Source organism: Cryptomeria japonica, chromosome 1, assembly GCF_030272615.1.
Source record: "Cryptomeria japonica chromosome 1, Sugi_1.0, whole genome shotgun sequence".
Taxonomy (NCBI): Eukaryota; Viridiplantae; Streptophyta; class Pinopsida; order Cupressales; family Cupressaceae; genus Cryptomeria; species Cryptomeria japonica.
The window spans coordinates 171,625,866-171,647,834 of record NC_081405.1 but is presented as its reverse complement, the minus strand read 5'-3'; the positions used below and the strand labels follow the sequence as shown (position 1 = coordinate 171,647,834).

General features: G+C 39.6%; 1 protein-coding gene across 1 annotated transcript in view; it reads right to left on the bottom strand.

Moving 5' to 3' along the window:
- Nucleotides 1–21,969, bottom strand: part of LOC131034438 (histone-lysine N-methyltransferase ATXR4) — a 96,030-nt gene that overhangs the window by 30,605 nt on the left and 43,456 nt on the right. The window contains exons 6-7 of the mRNA XM_059208981.1: nucleotides 4,192–4,261; nucleotides 3,882–4,067 (exon numbers count right to left, since the gene is read on the bottom strand). Coding sequence (XP_059064964.1) covers nucleotides 3,882–4,067; nucleotides 4,192–4,261 — 256 coding nt within the window. The remainder of the gene's footprint in view (nucleotides 1–3,881; nucleotides 4,068–4,191; nucleotides 4,262–21,969) is intronic.

Below are 21,969 nucleotides of genomic sequence, written 5' to 3'. Positions count from 1 at the left end.
CATTTAAAATCATCCCCTTGAAACATTACGAAGAAATTCACCTTCATGCCTGTTGTGCGAATCGCACACCCATCCCCGTCTTGGACAGGGACCCCCCCAGTTTGTGCCTTTCTGTCCTGCCCTGAAATTTGGCTAACTCTGAAAACTGAGGAAACCTCCAAAAACTAGAATTTGCAATATAACTCCTGGAGGTCTGAAACCACTCTCAAACATCCTGAAAGTATATATGGAATATAACTTAAAGTATAAGAAATATCCTTCTCCTTTCTTATACTTAAATGTTATATTCCATTAAATGATCCTCCGAGGAGATCTGGACAAACTTGCCCAAGTGCCCAAGCTCGCACTTCTTGAGAAAACGTTTAAAATCGCCCAAAATGCCCAATTTCGGACCGTGGGGCTAAAATGTGAAAAAATTCAAAAGTTGCGAAAAAGCCCCCAGAGGTCCGAAAATCACTTAAGTCTCCCAATTTCGGACCCTGGGCCAAAAAGTGAAAAAGCTGACAAAACTGGCTGGAAGTCCGAAAAAGTGAAATGTTGCAAAAGTGCCTTCAGGTCCGAATTTCACTTAAAGCACCAATTTCGGACCCTAGGGCCGATATTCGAAGTTTCTTCTAAATTTGCAAAACGCGTTTATAGGTCCGAAATTCTTCTGAAAATTACGAAATATGTCTTATGGTCCGAAAATGCCTTTCGGCAACAAAGCGCGAAAACTCCAAAATCGCAAAGGCAGAAAAGTGTGTAAACACTCCGAAATCTTCAAAATCGCGAAGGACGCCTTAAGGATCCGGAGTTTGCTATAAATTGGCGAAAGTCTCTAGTTCGCTAAAACACCTTTGCTCCAAAATTTGAAATAATGGCAAATCACAAAAGAGGCGTTGAAGCTCCGAAATGTGTAAAACCCTCTATGTCCGAAATTCGCCTTAAGCCTCATTTTCGGACCCTGGGGGGAGGTAAATGGAAAGTGTATCGAGTTTATAAAGGCGTGTTTAGGTCCGAAGTTCCTTTTAAACTTCGCCAAAAATGTTCTGAGGTCCGAAATCACTTAAAATCCTCATTTTCGGACCCTAGGGGCGGAATGTGAAAACGCGAAATCTTGCAAGGCTCCTCCAGGTCCGAAGTTCGCCTTAGACACCCATTTTCGAACCCCAGCCCCGAAATTTTAAAAACCCATCAAACTTGCAAATAGTATGAATGCTCCGAAAATATCTCCAAGGTTGCAAAATGCTGGAAGCTCCGAAAATTGTTTAAAATTTCGCAAAATATGCTTCAAAACGCTGAAAGCTCCAGAAGGTTAAAATCGCGAAAAATACCTTGGGCACCAAAACGTTAAAACCTCCAAAAAATCCGAACTTCACTTCAAAGATTCGCAAAAACGTTGAATGGTCTGAAATTCTGGACAAGTTGCAAAAGGCGCCTTAAGCTCCGAATTTGGCATTAAAATCACAAAATTCCAAAACGCCAGGAGGTCCGAAAATGATAAAGTTGCAAAAAGTTCAAACAATCCGAAATTTCCCAAAAGGGTGCTTTAGGTCCGAAAATGCTTAAAAGTTTGTACGAAACCCCAAGAGCTCCGAATTTCGTCCAAAACATCAATTTCGGATCATGGGGCCGAAATTTAATATTTGGAAGAGTTGCAAAAATCCCCAAATGGTCCGAAATTTCACTTAAAACTCCAATTTCGGACCCTGGGGGGCTAAATTGGAGAATATGATGAAATTACAAAAAGTGCCCTCCGTTCTCCGAAATTTACCTGAAAAGCATGAGAGTTAGAGTTTTAAAATTTGCGGAAGCTCTTCAAACCTCCAGAATCGCGCCATAAGAAGATTTCAAAACGCCCAAGACTCCAAAGGTAAAATCACACAGAAGTAAAAGACCAAGGATCAGATTTCACAATCGAAGAGAAAGAGAAGCATTTTCAAGATACATCTCACAAAGAGCTTCTCAAGCCAGACGTCGTAATTAAATTTAATGTTTGTTAAATTAAATTATTTAATTTTTCAAATTGATTTAATGAAATGAAATTGGTTGATTGATCGCAGGACGTCATTGGAGAACCAAGAGAAAAAAAAACCTGAAACACAAATCAGGGAAGGATCGCAATCCAAAGCCAGGCGTTGAAGATTGGAAAAAGAAAAGATGCAAGAGCGCAAGAGCAACCAAACATTGGGAACCGTGTCGCTGAACAAAGATGAAGTCCACCACCGAGACCAAAGACCAAAGAACACTCTGAATGCTACAAGTTTATGCATTATCAAGAAAGTGCACAACTGGATTTAATTCAAGGAATTCAATTCCTAAAAGATGAAATTGCTTTATTGTAAACTGCCTATGGGTCCCGTGGAAGATATTTTTGTGAATAACTATTCTCAACCACCAAGAAGATTGGATAGACCTGAATTAAAGCCAAATAGTGGCAGGTAGTTGAGATAGTTGCTGGTTGGATAACTGAGAATTAATTAGGCATGGGTCAAAGCTGCCAGCTTCTGGAAGGCAGATCAGGACCCTTGGATGCAGTCCATCCTGGCCTCTGATTCAAAATTGTAATATCTATAAAAGGCAGAGGCCTTTCTTTTGTAAAGGGTTAGAGATTGTTAGATTGTTAGATTGTTAGATAGTGAGATGGTTAGATAGTTAGATTTTAGAGTTAGAATAGGTTAGATCTTAGCAGTAGCATAGAGATGCTGCAGAAATTGTTGTAATAGGCAGATGAGATCAATATATAAACATTGATTTGGTGTTTATTGTCTTGTTTTCATCCTATTTGCATGGTTTCTTTCAGCATTTTAGATAGATCTTTATATTTTGGGTGTGTAGGTATTTGATAGATTCGGGCTCATACCACTGAGGATATGCTGATTGTGTATCTTTTTGTGTGGTTAACCTGAGCCTTCGATTGTGCTTAGTTCAATTGCAGGTGTCCATCTAAGCTGCGCCATAATTGGGTGCTTAGCCGTGCATCTCCAGTCTGAAAATCTTCCAAGTCCCTTTGAAGATTGCGCTAGAATTGTGAGCTATTCTGGCCAAGCAGGAATTGGTTATGTGGAATCCGTCTACCCGCATACCCGTGTTGTTAGTTTTAGATCTCCTAACCCTTTCCTTTTGTTCTTTATTACGTAATTCGAGAATCACAGCAGACTAGCTTGTTGCAAATCGTAAGTCCCCTTGTGTTCCCAGCAAAAACACATCAAGCCACTGAGAGATCCCGCAGTCAAGACCTGACAAAAGAAACCTTGAGGTCGTCTCCTTTGATCAAACTTAGAAAATAGCATTAGAGACTTCCTTGTCTCAAGAGAGAGTAGGATAATCAGTCGGCTATTCTATTCTGCGTTGGCCATATGGAGTTTGCAGCAATGCGATTTCATCCACGTCAACAATGCCCAAGATACAATCTTTATTGATACTTTGTAGCATTGAAGCCTCTGTATTTTTCTGGTGCAAGGAGTCAATATCCAAGGGCATAGCTGTTTTAACAATTGTTTAAACTGTACACTGATCTTCATAGTGACACACCACCACTCATCCACCTTCCATATCTCTGACACCATGATTTTGATCAAAAACCACTCTGATACCAAATTGAAAATTCTGAAAACATTGCAAAACTAAATCATATTGAACTTATAAATACCATCAAATATGTAAAATTATATTGATGCTCATTGGGATAGTTTACAATGTATGATGCAAATTCTTAAAAAGCATTGCATTCTTGTACAAACTTCCCCAAACTTCCCTACAGAAACTAACTCCCAACAACTAATCAACTAACCAACATATATTTGATGACTTTCATTTGTTTAATTTATTTATTTATCCAGATTATATAATATATGATGTTATATAAACTAAAACAAGAAAAAGGAGATGCTGAAACATACCACAATCATGATTGTACATCGATGAAAGCATGTAAACGGCATTTCCCACTGCTGATTCAGCTGAAATAGATGCAGATGCTGCTGCAAGGAGATCTGCATGGTATCCAGTTCCATCAATCATCTCAATCCGGAATACATTTACACGGATGCGAGCTAGCATACTAAAGTACCATTCTTTTGTAAGAACTGACACTTTGTCAAAGCAACAAACTTACAAAACACAGATGCTTCAAAAGAATTTGGTTCGGAAAATTGTACCAAAAAATAAATAATGAGCATTGTAATCAGAAGTTAACAATTTGGAGGATACAAGTCAGCAATTCAGGATGAATACCACTATTCTTCAAGGTAAAGATCAATAATTCAAACTCCTCTCCCCCCTGGAAAATAATTGAAACAAGTAAGCAGACAGAACTAAACTGCTTTTTCCAATTTGAAGCCTTTGATGTACTGCAAGAAACGTTTTTTTATGTACTGAAGCATCTTATATGTGGATGGTGATTTAAACAAGATGGTCTACTTCTATCCTATGAAGACACAATATCATCTCATATACATAGCACAAACTACGTATCTGCAAACAAACAATTCCAGACCAACTTAAAAAATGGGATTGATTTCATTATCATCACATGCAATGAATTAAAACATTGGCATTCTCAATCAATAGAGAGAGTTCCCATGTCAATCTTATATATATATATATATATATATATATATATATATATATATATATATATATATATATATATATATATATATATATATATATATATATATATATATATATATATAACTGTGTAACTAACCATATACAACAAACTTAAATAGGCCTAAGGATAGTCACAATAAGATTTCTATGAGACCAAGTAGTTACAAATTTGACTCTACTTATCCAACAAAATCAAGCAGTCTTGAATATTTGACAAGCTATTGCAAAGTTTTTTCTAAGTACTAAGTCTATTTTCTTTATTTTCTCTTCTTGTCAAGTTCTTCACTCCAATTAAGAATGCTTCAAATAAATCAAAATAAGCATTACAACATTATTTAATACCTATATAATTTACCATTGATGATGTGCATTCTGTTACAGCTTGAGTGAGCCTATAGATGAAGGTTTGTGCATTCCATAAAGGAGGTCACAAGTTTTGATTCAAAGTGAGGTATGTTATATGCCCTCACTATCATGGTGGCATATACGGTGCCTCCCTATCCACACAAAGTAGGTGTACAAGGCATATGGGATGGTCTCATATGTAAATATGCAAAATTGAGGACTTACAAAACCTAACTTAAATGGTGTCCCTATTTGAAACATGTTTTTTATACACTTTAATGTCTATTAAGTGGATTTATAATGGAATGGAAATTCTCTCTTTTGTTTTATTCCAATATTTATCTTTCCAAAAGTTTCTTTCCATGCATTTGCCAAGTAACTGTTGAGTGCCACTTATATTGATAATTTTTGACCTTGTCTGTTTCCAAGTACGGTTCATATGACTCTAGACCTAAGTATAATACATATTTAATTAATCTCTTCTTTAAATTGTGTGTTTTTTCTACAGAATAAACAAAAATATAAATATGGAAAAGATAGTACCATAGATTCTGTATAACATCTATCCCGCTTTAGATTAGTTGATGTCCTTGCTGATACCATTCAGATGCAAGAGGCGGCTAAGCAGGCAGATCATAGGAAACTGAAATCCAGGCAGCAATTGTATTAGAATTAGTATGGCCTACAAGAATGAGGATGACCATCCAGGTGTAGTCTGAGTATTTGTTCCACAATGAATCAGCAAAACATAGATGTGCATGGATATCACTTCAAATACCTGCTCTATGCAAACACATCTGAAATTGAAAAGCCATGGAGGAGAGTTTTTCTTTTTCTATCAAAGGCAGTCCAGTAAGAAAGGTGTTTTGATCAAGAGGCTCTGTGGAACTCTGGACCCTCAAAAAGCCACTGGACAGTAAAGGCTGCTGTTTCGAATAGGATTTGATATATTTAGCCTGCACTGAATTTTGTTATAATGCAATAGAGTGAAAACTGAACAGACCCAGATGGAATTTCACTCAGTCCAGTGGTTCAATTCTTCAACTTTGCAAGTGTTTTTTAAGGTTGCTGACATAGAACAACCATTTTTGCAAGTTGTTGGTTAATGTATTGGTCATGTAGAGCTGAAGTGGCAAACTAAAAGAAGTGTACAAGGTCTCAGTAGTTGATATGCAAGGAAGATTCTATGAGGATACTGTAGGAAAATTGATGTATATGCTTGTCCATCATTCTCTGTTGAGAGCCACTCTTTATATTTGTTCAAGACAGTAACAACCCCTTTCCATGCTCAAGTTCCCACATTGAGTTTATCAAGGGTTAACAAGGTGTCCATATGATCTCTTTCTCATAGCTTCTTTCTTTTCAAGCTAATTCACTCTCCATATTGATGTTCTCTTTGCTATAGCTTCTTTCTGCTCAAGTCAATTTATTCCCTGTATTGCTAATTCTATTGTAGGTTCAAAACAACTCTCTGTCTAGCAGATTTGATGCATAAAAATGAAGTAAATATGTTGGAAATGTGTTTTATAATTTCACAATTTGTATTTTTTAGACTGTATATTTGGAACAGGAGAGAACAACTTCCAATAGAATGGGCTGATATCCTAGTGGCGTTCCATGGATCTACGGTTGGGTAACGCCAACCAAGGTTCAGGGCAGCATCCTGAGGAAAACTTTTGGGTCCTTTCTTGTTGTTTCAAGCTTGGATAGGTGGTTTAACTAGTGTTCTTATTTGGGACATTTCATAACCCATGTGTTATGGGAATTGTTATGGTTTGTCTTCTTGGTCCAGGGTTTTGGTATCCATGATATTGTAAAACCACTTAGGCACTTATTAATGTGACTATATATACTCACACATCATTAGGGTAAAGTAGAACTTTAAACTTTAAAGTATATCATTGTATTGTAAATGGTGGAGTTGATGGAACGAGAAGAGAGATTATTAGCTAACATGAAGATCCAACAAGAAATCATGCAAGTGTAAAAGAAACAACACATTCCACCCTAACTTCAATGAAAAGGAAGTTTATTTACAACTTAGGCAACAATTTCTGCCTTCTCCTCCTAGTCTACTCTAACTGCTATTTGCTACTAAACTATTAACTATTCTCTATTCTATTCCCCTTTACAAATGAAGAGCTTGAGCTTTATATAGAGAGCTCATTACATTGAATGGCCAGAATTGTTTCAAATCAATGGCCAAGATTTTACAATGAAACCCTAATTACGGTTTGTTACAACAAACTTTATTCTAGCCAATGAAATAAATTACAATGCTTGGACACATGTCATTTCTTGAGCGTTTGACCAATAGATAGTGGGGGTAGGTATATTGGAGTTTGTGCCCCATGGGTGAGCTTCGTTCATTGAAACAAGACATGCTGATGTGGGACCTCCTCTAATTGGTGGAGTAGTGTCTGGGATGCCACCTCAATTTGCACTTATAGACCTCATATCTCATCATGATGGAGGTGTGTTTCCAAATTGTATCAAGTTGTTCAAGATGATCTTCTAACTTTGATTAACTCTTCTAAAACTATCTTCTTGAATATCTCAATGTTGAAAGCCATGAAGGTGCAAGGTGTAGATGTTGAATCCCTCTTAGTTTTGAATCTTGATATTGTCTTGGAATGAACCCTTGATGTCATAACTGCTTCTTTACTCCTTTGAAATTCTTTCTTTGTGATTCCCTTCATGTTGTTGATTCTTACATCCACATCCTTGGATGTGTGGATCATGTTCTTGTATAAGCGAATGCTTCTTGTGTGGTCACCTTCCTTGATTCCCTTGTATTTCCCGATGAAGTTTTCCTCTTGCAGACATCTTCCTTGTATCTTGACCTTGATGTTGAAATTTCCTCCTTGGGATACTTGTTCCGATCTTCCTCCAACTTGGTCCTTTTGATTTCTTTCTTTACCTCCTGCAAAACAAACAAATGGGTATCAAACACATATGATATATAACATTTGAATACTCTCAATTTGACATGATCTCCTATTTTATGTGTTACAGGTCTGATAGGCGCATTTATAGGGGAGATCGCTCTTAAAGAGGAGCAAAGGAAGGGAATTTTGCTCCTATCAGGGAGCAATGGAAGTGCAATTCACTCCTATCAGAGAGCAAAGGAAGTTCTCCAACACTTAGCAAATTGGCATATGCAACTTACCTCTTAATAAAGTGCAATCAACTTCCTTGGATGGCAAAAGAAGAAATTCGCTCTTGTGGATGAGCAATGGAAGTGATTTTCGCTCCTAAGGAGGAGCAAAGGAAATTAAGTTAAAATCACCTTCCAATCTGCTCTTAGCCTTATTTCATCATTTTGTCTCTCTTTTATTAATCATGCCTCAAGGTTTCTCATCCTCCTAATGTGAAAATGCTTCAAATGATCTCCAAAGTATGCCTTAGAAGCCATTTTGCTCTCATGAAGGAGCAAAGGAAGTGACATTAATTTCAGCTCACTTGGTTATCAATTTACCCTCTTGTGCCTTGAAATGCTTTAAATCATCATTAAAGAGTGCCTAGGAAGTATTTTCGCTCTCATGAATGCGCAAAGGAAGGTGAGTTCGCTCCTAGAGGGGAGCAATGGAAGCATATTTCGCTCCTAAAGGGGAGCAAAGGAAATCATTTCACACAACCAAATTTTTATCCACTTTTTCCATTCATTAACTCATACCTTGTGATTTTGCTACTCATGCATATGATTGTGTCAAATTGACTTCAAAGAAGGCTCTAAAATTAACTTCGCTCTCATGAGAGAGCAAAGGAAGGGAAATTCGCTCCAGATGAGGAGCAATGGAAGTGAAAAACGCTCTTGAAGGGGAGCAAAGGAAATCATTTCACACAGCCAATTTTTATCCACTCTTTCCATTCATCAGCTCATACCTTGTGTTTTTGCTACTCATGCATGTGATTGTGTCAAATTGACTTCAAAGAAGGCTCTAAAATCAACTTCGCTCTCATGAGAGAGCAAAGGAAGGGAAATTCGCTCTAGATGAGGAGCAATGGAAGTGAAAATTGCTCCTAAAGGGGAGCAAAGGAAATGACCTTAAATTCGATCTTCCATTTACCCTCCATTCCATCCACTCAAATGCATCAAATTACCTCTATGTGAGGCCTTCGGGGTGAATTTTCTCTCATGAAGGAGCAAAGGAAGAGGAGTTCACTCTAATTGAGGAGCAATGGAAGCATAATTCGCTCCAATCAAGGAGCAATTGAAGTAACCCTCAAATTCACCACTTAGCTAGGTTTTATCAATCTCTCCCTTTTTATCAACTTAGATCTTTTGGTTTTGCTCTCCTAGTGTGTAGATGTGTCAAATTATCATTAAGGGAGGCTTTGAAAGCAAGTTCGCTCTCTTGAAAGAGCAAAGGAAGCAAATTTTGCTCCCAAAGGGGAGCAATGGAAGTGAAATTCGATCCTGGAGGCGAGCAAAGGAAGTCATTTCAAATTTACCATCTCGATCCTTCCCTTTGTCAAAATCATGATGCACTTACCTCTTCCATGATCAAAAATGATGTTAAAGGGACTAAACTTTCTCATTACCCCCAAATATGCTCAAGAAGTTCAAATTACTCCAAGATGAGGGCAATGGAAGAGGATTTCGCTCTTGTGAGGGAGCAAAGGAAGTAGATTTTGCTCCTAAGGAGGAGCAATGGAAATGATCTTGTACTTAGCCCAAATTCAAGGTTGTTGATCAGAGATTGCATTCATTGCTTAAACTAAGGCATCACATGGCAATCAAACAGGGTTTTAGATGTCAGATGTCAGATGTCATAGGAGGCTTGGAGAAGAAATTCACTCCTGAGAAGAAGCAAAGGAAGCAAAATTCGCTCCAAGAATGGAGCAAAGGAAGAGGATTTTGCTCCTAACAAGGAGCAATGGAAGTGGAGCACACTCACCATCCTTGGCCTTTCTATCAACCTCCTCAATGATTCATCCTTTTAATTAGATCCATTGCATCCATGTCAGACCTCTAAAATGCAATGGGAGTCATGCTCAGGGTAACAATAGCAAAGTCAAATTCGCTCCTAAGGAGGAGAAAAGGAAGTGAAATTCAATCTTGAGAGGGAGCAATGGAAATTTTCTCATACTTAGTCAATTTTTGCATTAGGCCAAGCTAAAGATCAAACTCGTTGCTCGACCAAGCCTTCACATTGCAATTCGTGATGATCAAGGGTATCTTGGACCTCCTACATGGCAAGGGAAGGAAATTCGCTCCTATGACGGAACAATGGAAGTGGATTTCGCTCCTAGGAGGGAGCAAAGGAAATTTTCATGTACTTAGTCAAATTTTGCCCCTTCAACCTGTCTCTCAATGAAGTAGGATCATATCACTTGGATGAAGAAGGAAACTTTACCTAATTGATGACACTTGATCCAAGGTAAGCATCCATCAAACCTCCTTGCTTTTCATGCTCATATCGATACTTGACTTGACATCCTATTCCATGGAAGAGCAAAGGAAATTTTCCAATACTTAGTCAGATTTTGCTCCTACAATTGGCCATCCTTACCCACTATGTTCAAATTGACATCACTCGACCTCTTTCCAACCTAAGGAGGGAGAAATGACTCTACCATTGCCTAGCCACCTGAAAAAAGTGCACTTCTTCAAACGAAAGGCTAATAGCTAAAGACCTTACTACTAACAATAGCTAAGCTAAGACACTAACCTAGAAAGCAAAAAAGTGGGGGTCCCCATTTGCAATGGGGCGATGTGTGAATACATCACAACGAGAAGGTAGGTGGGTAGAGGCTGGAAGGAAGGAAGTGGAAGGAAGGAAGGGTGTAGGGAAGGGTGAAAGAGGAGGAAGGATGGAGGGATAAGGGATGGAAGGTAGGGAGGTAAGGTGAGGGTGAATCGAAAGAAATGGAAGTGGAAAGGGAGATGTGAAGGATGTGGTGAAGGCATGGAAGGGTGGAAGTTGAAGATAGAGAAGATGGAAGGGTTGTGGGATGAAGAGGGAGAGAGATGGAAAGAATGGTAGGGTGAAAATGGTGATGGCAATGGTGAGGAATGGAAATGGACGTGATTGGGTTTGGGCACTGTTGACGTGTATTTTGTACACAATCATACACAGAATAAAATACCGACAGGCATCTTATCCTCTCTTGAGAAAATAGTCTCTAACTGCTGAAGATCTGCAAAAAGGATCAGTTAGATGGACTCCAAGGTTCTTTTAGTGGGGTCTCCACGTGTGGACAAGCTTTTTAGTGGTATGATGTGATTTGCTGTTTCCTCCAAGGCTTCTTACGGATTCAATGGTTCGAAGATTTCACTAATCTAAAAAGAACTTTCAAAAAAATGGAAAAAGATAGGGCTTAAGAGGTCTAATCTAGCCTAACCCTATGAACGACTTAGCATGAATGAGATTTGGCAAGACTCAACCAATTTCAATTTTGCCATAAGATAACAACTTAACTGAAATTAGTGCGATCTTCTAAGGTAATAATGGTGTTCAATGCATCAAAGACCAAGGACACTACTACGAAGGTACATATCCTAGATGCGAAAATGCTTGAAGGTTAAGGACTCAAAGTGTTTTCCAGTCGACCACGCAAGGCGTTCCTACAATCAGCAAGAAGCTAGTGGTTTGGATCACGAATCCTACCAAATATCAAATCTCACACTTAGTCTTTCAAATTAACAAACTACTTTGATTGAGCGTGATTCAAGTACATCCAACAACCATGAAGATAACTCAAGAAACTTGCAACAAAACACCATAACTTCAATATTTTATTGATTTCCAAGTCATCATATACAACAATTGCTTGAATTTCTCTCTTCAAGACTCAATCTTGCTACAAAATAAAAATTGCTTACAACTCTAATCTCTCTATTTCACTCTTAACTCTATTCTCTATTAACTGACTACTACAAAAATGAAAAATGGGGGTATAAATAGCATCCCCAATTACAATGAAAGGTCCAGATTGAAAGTAAATCAACGGACAAGACAATGACACCTAAACCCTAATTAGGGTTTGTTACAAATGACCTCCTTTTTACTGAACAATATTAAATACATAGCCAAATATTAAATTTGGCACAAAAAACTAGGAGGTATCAACCAATGAGAAATAAGATGTCATGTCATCTGTAACAACCTTTCATCTAGAATCTTATTCCCTTTCCAATTTTCCTTCTTAGCATATGCAATGAATTTTGCTACGATTCCTTCGATTTCTGCAATTGGAATCTCGGGAAGATTCTTGATACTCTCTTCTAAGTGGATAACCTGATCAAATGCATCTAGAAGAGCTGTGTCCCAAGTAGGTTCAAGTTCCTTTGTTCTATCAATCAGGAGCATGGTGGCATACATCTGATCATACTGCTCATCTGTAACATCTGCGTCTTTGCGAAAGATGATCTTGATTCTATCTTCAAATTCCTGTAAATCCACATCTGTCTCGACCTCGATCCCTCTGCCAAGAATGGTACGAAGTACTTCAAATACTCTGTCCTGGGTCGGATTGATCACCTCCTCAACTTGACCACATCTAACACTGATGTCCTCAAAGAGAACACTCTTTATATGGAGTAAGGTTGACCACTGAAACAAACTGTGAGAATCACCTTCTAAGATCCTCTCTTGTGCTAAAATTCTTCTAGATGTATGTCTTATAACTTTCAAGACAGGGATGACAACGTCCTTGGTATGGGCAAATGCAGCTACTGTTGCCATCAATCTGTGGATTATCTCAAGAACTTGGATAGCCTGGTGGGTGATCTTCGACATCCTTGTAATAAACTCAATGGCCACCGTGTGAGATCTATCCATCCAATTACATGTACGCTATACCATATTCCTGAATCTTTCTGCTTCATTGATTGATTGAAGGGGCAATGCCTGCAATGGTGATCTAACTGGATCCTGACGTCCCAAAGGTTCATTGATGTGACTGAAATATGTCCTCCATGCACCGACCTCTTTCTCAAGCTTCCTATTCTTTTCTACTTCTTCTCTAAATTTATCCTTCAATGCCTCAAATGTGTCGGTGGCATCATCTAAAGTCTGCTCTGCTGTGGATGGTCCTAACTCAATAGTCTGTATATGATAGTCTTCTGCTAGGATCTCACCCTCATATTTGTCTGCTGCCGGTGTAGCTATCTGCAGTTTTCTAGATCCAGTCTCATCTCGAATCATCTTGGACATCTTTATAGCCTTCTTCTTCTCTGTTGTCATATGTGAACGTCCCACGAGGCTCTCTAAATCAATTGCACTGTCTTCATCCTCAATTACGATCACCTTAGTCAATCTTTCCTTCAACCAATCTGGGATATTTGATCTTGTCTCTTGAACTTGAATTTCTTTATGTACTACTTCTTCTTGTCTGGGAGGAGATGTTATTTCGTTATCATTATCTAAATCATAGTCTTGGAGAGATCCATCGGATGAAACATGCTGTGCCTGTTCCTCTTCCTGTCTATCATTCTGTACCATCGATTCCATGGATTCTTCCACTCGAACTGTTCTATCCTCTGGCCTGGAAGAAGTACCTGGTGTTTGATCTTTGTTAGCACCTTGCTTTTTCTTGGAAGGCTCTTTCTTTTCTGATCTTTCCTTTCTCTTTGAACCTCTCGAATGGAGATTGCCCTCACTGGCACATCGAAGGTTACCTTCACCTGAATTCCTAGGATTAGGATTGCCTTCACTAACACTGGCTCCACCTTCGGCTGGCTTTTCTTCCAAAGTAAAAGACATGGCTATGCCTTGTTCTCTCAACTTCTGATGTTGAACGTCTACCCATCTGCGAGTACAAGACAAGACTGGTGCCATCAAATCATCTAAATCCACGGCCTCGGGCTCATTCCAATTCAAACTTATTGTTTTGCTCTCTCTATCATATGAAGATTGGATGTGCCTGCCGTTGTCCTGAGCTTGGTCGGCTACTCTGTAAATCTTACATTTCCTGATAAAATCCAAAGGCAATCTAGAATGTATCTTACGTTTCACTTCGAGATCATCTAGGAGATTCATCATAAAATCTTCAATCTGGTACTCATGCCTAAATCTTCTACCGACTGTCTCCTCTAAATGTCCATGAGGATCAAAACTATTCCTCCAAGCAAAAGATGAAAAAGGATACAAGGCTAACTCCCTCTCTGCGTCATCCATGGCTGAGACATTGGGACATACCTCAACTGAATTACCCAAAATAATAGGTACCTGAACTCCATTCTGATGTCTGTGTCTGAATGCCTTCACATATGCTGCCAACTGCCTTGTTACTTCAAGTAACACAATTCTATCTGTAGGGTACCTCGGCAACATGTATGGAGGTAAAGGACATCCATACACTCTAATGTAAGTGAACTTGGGAAACTGAATGAACCAAGCACCGTACCTCTTGATTAACTCCTGGGCATCCTGAGATAATCTGTTGTGAATCCCTCCTTGCAGCGTCCTGGTGATGTTCATCGTGAAAGTATCATTGATTAACTTGTAGTTCTTCCCTGGTGGATGATGCAAGTGGGTATAGGATTCACAAACTCTGACCTCGCCGGGTCCTCTTCCAATCACTCCTCTGTGAGGTAGTCCTGCGTACTCAACGCTCCTGATTAAGGCATAGATGACATATGAACTCATGTGGAAGGACTTAGTAGCCCTGAGTCTTCTCAACTGTACGTCTAAGCAATGGCTAATTATCCTAGCCCAATGTATTGTACCCTTTCCTTGAACAATCACCTGGATGAAATAAAACATCCATTTCTCAAAATAGAAGGCATGAGGTGCTCCTGTAACTCTGTTGAGCATGGTAATCAAATCTCTGTACTCCTCTTGGAAATCAATCCGGTGCGGTGTGTTCGGTACTTTGCTCAGACGGGGACGACTCTTGAGTAGCCAGTTCTTGTTGATTATGCTTAGACAAGCATCTGGATCATCATCGTACACTGATCTGGCTCCTTCAATGCTCTTGTATATCATGTCCCTGTGCTCTGGAAGATGGAAGGCTTCACTTATGGCCTCCTCTGAAAGGTACGCCAAAGTGCTTCCCTCATTGGACACAATTGTCCTGGACTGTGGATTGTAATGACGGGCACACTCGATCATCAACTCGTGGCACTGAATAGCTGGAGGAAAACCGGCCGCCTTGATAATGCCACTCTCTATTATTCTCCGGGCGACAGGTGATGGCTTGCCGATGTAAGGGACCTCTCGGAACTTCTTCGTGCTAAAGTTCCCCAAGTTTGTATCTCCAATGTTGCTCCACTTGGACACGATCTTGGTCTCCACTTCTTTAGTCTTCTGATCTTCTTTCATGAGAGCCGAGCGACTGGTGGATGCTCCCGCCTTTGGGGTTGCCATACCTACACAACATTTCATTATAAGAAATAGATTTTGCAATAAATAACGTAGATAAGAGAGATAGATTTTAGGAAACCTCATGATAAGTCCCTAGAGTTATCATTTCCTAAAATACAATGATTGAGCTAAGAGATTTAAAATTCAAAATTTGAAATATGACGATGAATGAATAAAACAATAATAATTAAATCGCCATACCTCGATAGAGAGCTAACTCTAGAATGCAAAAACAAAATTTGCCTAGGCAAAATTGAGGTATAAAGATAATTTTCAATATGATCCCCTCAAATTTGATTTCGCCACCTCTGGAGAGAATGTGATCTTCAATTATCACCCTGGACGTGGTCTTCGAATGGATCTTCAAATTCGCTCTTGGTGTGGTCTTCGAATGGATCTTCAAATTCGCTCTTGGTGTGGTCTTCGAATTCGCACCACCTTTGATCTTCAATGCAATTCGCACCTCTTCAAACACACTTCGCACGCCTCACACCACCTTGGGAATGTCTACGCCACCTTTGGTTTGAAGTCGCACCACCTTTGGAATGTCCAAGCGCGCCACCCTTGGTCTTCAATGCAATTCGCACCACCTTTGGAGTGTCTTCGCCACCTTGGATAAATGAAACTCGCACTATATTCGCCTCTTGCTAACTCGCATGAAGGAAGGTAAAATAATGATGTAGAAAATGATAATTCTACCCCCCTTATATAGCGCTTGCATCCTTTACCCCTTAGGCCGACTTAATAAAAATAAAACCATTTTTTAAATGATTTGCAATGACATAACAAGGCCGACCTCCATATATGAGTGCTCAAATCGATTTTTTTTTATTAATTAAATAATTAACTATTAATGCCTTGCGTTTTTAAATTGCAAATTTCGATTTTTAAATAAGGCAAAAATAATTAATAAATGTTAACGCCATATTAAATGCCAATAAGATTTTCAATTTTTAAATCGATTAAGCATTTAATGAAATTCGAATTGTTTAAATTTGGCGCCAAAGATATGAAAATAAAAGGACGTACCTCATCGCTCTGGTCCCTTGGAGAGGGACAGGAGCGATCCATGATTTTTGGCATGATTCTTGCGTTTTTAACGTTCAACTCCTTCATTTTCACCTCCCGAATCGATCATCTGGTGGTCCTTCGAATTTGAATGCCTCTCTTGTGCGAGCAAATGCATCCCATGACCATTATCGCCCTGGTCCCTTGGAGAGGGACAGGAGCGATCTCCATGTTTTTGCTTTCACCTTGCATTTTTGACCTTCGAAATATCATTGCTCGTGTCCTTTGCGCTTATTTCCATTGGCTTTCATTATGTGTTTGGATGCATAAAAGGGACCATCGCCCTTGTCCCTTGGAGAGGGACAGGAGCGATCCATTATTTCTCCTTGATCTTGGCGACTTTTAAACTTCGATCTCCTTTGCAATGTCCTTCAAACGTTGTCCTTCGCACTTCCTAACCTCGCTTCGCCTTGATCTTTGAAGGAACGGGAGTGTTTTAATAGTATCGCCTTGGTCCTTGTCCAAAGGACAGGAGCGATGGGAGACTTTTACCTTGATTAGCAATGTTTGGACGTTTAAAACTCTTGCAAATTATCTTCAAACGATGTCCTGGAGCATATGTAACCTTGTGTATCTTTGTCTTTACGTAAATCTTGCATGGATTAATCTAATATATCAATATCGCTCTAGTCCCTTCCTGAGGGATAGGAGCGAAGTTCATCATAACATGCTTGTTCTTGTTTGTACCAACTTGCAATCATCTTCATTGCGTGGAATGATGTCCTTTCGACCCTCTTGGTAACTTGAAACTTGTTTGCCTTTTGAAATTTACGCCATTATGTAGATATCGCTCTGGTCCCTTGGAGAGGGACAGGAGCGATCTAGGTCTTTAGAGTGCAAATCCTTCCATGTGATGACCTTTGCAACGTTGCGCTTGATGGAAATGCCTTGAAATGTCCTCGCCACCCTTCGTCCCGACTTGGATCGGCCTTGAACCTTGGAGGGACGTATCATCACCATTGTATCGCCCTGGTCCCTTGGAGAGGGACAGGAGCGATCCTCCCTTTGTGGCCTTTATCTTACTTTGCCAGGTTCCAAGTTTATATTCAACGGAGTCTTCCTTCTTCACTCTATCCACCCATGCCTTTACATTGTTTGTAACTTTGCAAGAAAAGCAATTATATCAAAAATCGCTCTGGTCCCTTCCTGAGGGACAGGAGCGAACTAGGCATTTAGCACTGGTATGGACGTCCCAAAAATCTTCAATTTATATTCAATGCATTCATCTCATGTTCTCCTTCGTTTTTGAACGTAAACTTGCCTTGACCCTTGTCTGGATTTTGCAAAATGGAGGAAATCGCTCTGGTCCCTAGGAGAGGGACGAGAGCTACAAGGTACTTCGCCCTGGTCCCTTGGAGAGGGACAGGAGCGATTTAGTCAATATAGGTCATTTTCCTTCGTTTTTTGCATCTCAAATTATATTCATTTGGCAAAGTATCTTCTCTTGGACGTCCTCAAATCATTAAGTTTTCAAAATCTTGCAAGGACAAGGCGAAATTTGAATTGTAGCTCCGGTCCTTCACTGAGGGACAGGGGCGATTTTCTTCCTGGAGGCCTTTCTGTGCTCATGAAAATCTTCAATTTATATTCAAATGAAAGATCTTGTCGTTCTCTATCACTTCAAACGTAAAATTTGTCCGGACTCTACAAGGATGATGAGATAATTGAAATTGAGCTCCCGTCCTTCACTGAGGGACAGGAGCGATTTTGCTCCTACAGGCCAAAATAACAAGATTTTTCACATTTTAACACTTCACGAGGCGAAAACAAATCAATCCCAATGCCCAGGATCAAACTTCAAAAAAGTCAAAATTTGGTCAAAATATTCAGTCAGACAAAAATTCGTATTGACGGTCATCATTTAGACAAGTTTAAGCTCTGCATGAACATTCCAATTGAAAATTAGACCATTTTGGCGAGATCATTGCATTCAAAATTTGCATTCTAGAAAAGAAAGCTCAAAAGCTCTAAAAAAAAGACTGGATTTTGGCTTGAAAAGGCAAGATTTAAAACCCTAAGGCTTAGCCCTAAATCCAGACAACTAACTGACTAACAAAACCCTAAAAACGAAAGCGAAAACAAGCGAAAAACAAGCAAAAAGAGGGGGTCCCCATTTGCGATGGGGCGATGTGTGAAATGGTCACAACATCTGGCGACACCACTGAGAAATGTTGCAAAACATTTGGGAATCAATCTTTCTAAAGGAAGACCCAGAAAACCTCCCTCAACAAATCCAGGAGTTAAGAAACACTTACAAGAAGAGACCATCATATTGAGACAAAGTATCAAGTCCACAGTTACCCATGTGTGTGCAAATGCGTTAATTCCCCTCAACAAGACAATCATGATCTTCAGGTTCCCCTGTGATAAGCTACGTAGTTCGTCTAATCTCCAAAAGCATCCTGGATAGAGCCTCGCTGCCAGTCAGACGTCTATAGTCCCGACGAGGTTATCGCCGCAAGCTCACGAATATTGCTCCATTGCCAGTCAGGCGTCTATAGCCCCGATGGAGTTACTCGCATATTCCCTTTAGCCAATTTTGATATTTCCTTTTAGCTCATTTCTTTTCTTTTGATTTTTTTTATTTTTTCAACTTTTCTTTGGCTTGTGAGTAGTGAAACTCACTAGGGTTTGAGGATTGCGGTGGCGCTGAAGCTAGACTTTAGATTTTTCACTGATCACAGCTTCGCCTGTAAACTATAATGACTCGGAGATTACAAGTATGTGAAAATATAATAACTGGAGGACAAAAATACGTGAGTTCAATAAGCTAATCTACTTCAATGCAAATACGTCCTGACTCAAAGCTTCATTAAAAGAAACTCCCTTAGTAATTCCAAAAGACCTCATGATTTTCCAAATGCATCCAACAATCCAGCAGGAAGTCAGAGCGTTATATAACAAAATCACCCAATGTCAAATGGATACCCCTCAGGACAAAACAACTAACCTAAAAACAAAACACCTAAACTACAACAAAACGAAACAAAACAAAACCAAAAAACAACGAAAGCAAACTAAACTAACTATGTACAAGGGAAGGCCTTGGCATTTTAGGATTGGAAATAATGTTTGAGATATCTCCCGTTGACAGGCAACGGGATGTCCTCTCCAGTTAAAGTCTGCAACCTAAATGCATTTTCTCCCAATATCTCTGAAATTTGATAAGGGCCTTTCCAAAGCCTACCAAACTTATCATGTTCTCCTCTTTTCTCATGTGCTTTGTCCCAATACAGGACGAGATCTGAAATTCGGAACGCCTTGACTCTTGCTTGTCGATCAAACCATCTCTTCACCACTCCTTGGTGTTTAGCAAAGGTCTCTAGTGCTTGATCTCGTTTCTCTTCTAAATTCATCAACTGTGTCAACCTGGCCTGCACTGCATCAGTGTCTTCCATGTACTCCTGAATGAATCTCAAGGTTGGAATCCTGAGTTGCATGGGGAAGACTGGGTCTTGGCCATAAACTAGAAAATAAGGCGAAATGCCTAATGCGTTCTTTGTTCTGATTCTGTCTGCCCACAAAGCAAATCTCAACTGGGTGTGCCATTCTCTGGGGCTTCTCTCTAATAATTTCTTGATAACACTGAGCAAATTTTTGTTGGTGGATTCTGCTAATCCATTACCCTGAGGATAATAATTCGATGAAAACTTGAGGGTTATCCCGTACTCAAAAGCCCAATTTGAGAATCTCAATGATGTGAATGCCGATCCATTGTCGCAAACCAACGCATAGGGGCATCCAAACCTTGTGATTATGTTCTCTTCTAGAAACTTGATTACAACTTCAGTAGAACAAACCTTAAGTGCCTGTGCCTCTGACCATCTGGTACAATAATCTGTAGCTGTAATGATGTACTTGTGTTGTGCTGAGGATGCGGGGTTGATGACACCAATAAAGTCCATTCCCCATTTAGCAAATGGTCTGGCTTCAATCACGGGATTCAGTGGCATGGCAGGATTTCTTTCTCTAATAGCTGCGACTTGACATGTGTGGCACGTCTTAATGTGATTGAATGTATCTTTAAAAAGCGTAGGCCAGTAATATCCTGCTCTCAGGATCTGGTGAGCTGTGGCGAGGTTGGCTCCATGTCCGGTTCCAAACTTGGAATGGAAATGTTCAATTATCTGCTTTGCTTCGTCTTTGCCAACACATCTCAGGTATACTCCTTCATAGTTTTTACGGTATAAAACAGACCCTTGAAGCATGTAATGTTGACACTTTAATCTTAATGCTCTTTTCTGTGTAGGTGTCATATGAGCAGGACATCTGTGATTAAGCAAATATGTCACAATGTCTTTGTACCATTCATCAGGCGTGACATCCTCTAATTCATAAATTTGTTGGACTAATCCTGGCCCATCTATTGCTAGTGTCTGTGCCAAAGCTTGTCCTCGGACAAGTTTCATGGGCTGTATCTCAATATCAAATTCTTGGATAATGGCGACCCACTTTCCTCTTCTTTCTCCTAATTCATTTTGCATGAGAAGAGTCTTGACTGCCGCATCAGGCACTATTGCATAAATCTTGGCTCTCAGGAGGTAATGTCTGAATTTCTTCACTGCCTTTACTAATGCGTATGCTTGCTTTTCAACGTTTGGATATCTGAGTTCTGCATCTTTCAACGGGGTGCTCATGAAAGCAATCGGGTTTTCATCCCTCTCTTCACTTCTTTGGGTGAGAATGGCGGCACAAGTGTATTCGGAAGCGAAGGAATATAAATAAAATGGTTTGAGATAATCAGGACTAATCAAAACTGGCGCTTCCATGATTGCGGTCTTTATTTCTTCAAATGCCCTTCTGGCTTGTGGAGTCCACTCGACCTTTGCATCTTTCTTTAACATTTCATTCAATGGCCTGACAATCTCGGCAAATCCGGTAATGAATTTTCGGACGAAGTTGATTTTGCCGAAAAATGATTTGAGCTCTTTCTTGCTTGCTGGCAAATTGATAGTAGATATGGCCTCCACTCTTTCAGGATCAATAGATATTCCTTTTTCTGAAATGACATGTCCTAAAAGCTTTCCTTCTGTGACTCCAAATATGCATTTCTTCGGATTAAGGGAGACACCGTACCTTCTACATCTTTGGAAGACTCTTCTCAAATCGTCCACATGATCTTCTCTCTGCCTAGAGAAAACTGTGATATCATCCATATATATAATAATGCTTTTACCAATTAAATCTCTGAAAGCGATATCCATAGCTCTCTGGAATGTGGCCCCGGCGTTTATGAGTCCAAAGGGCATTCTCTTATAGGCAAATGTTCCCCATTTGGTGGTGAAAGCAGTCTTTATTCGATCTTCAGGTTCGACTAGGACTTGATTGTATCCTGAATATCCGTCTAGGAAGGACATTATCTGCGATCCATTGACGATCTGCAATACTTCATCTAATGATGGGAGCGGATAGTTATCTTTCTCTGACGCTCTATTGAGATTTCTGAAATCCACACACAATCTGATCTCTCCATTTTTCTTTCTAACAGGTACCAGGTTGGCGACCCACGTCGAGTGTCTTACTGGGAAGATGATTTTAGCTGTGAGTAACTTCTTCACTTCTTGGTATATCAGTGGTTCCAACAAAGGATTGACGGGTCTTTGTCTTTGCCTGAATGGCTTGCTTCCTGGCTTCAACGGGATTGTGTGAG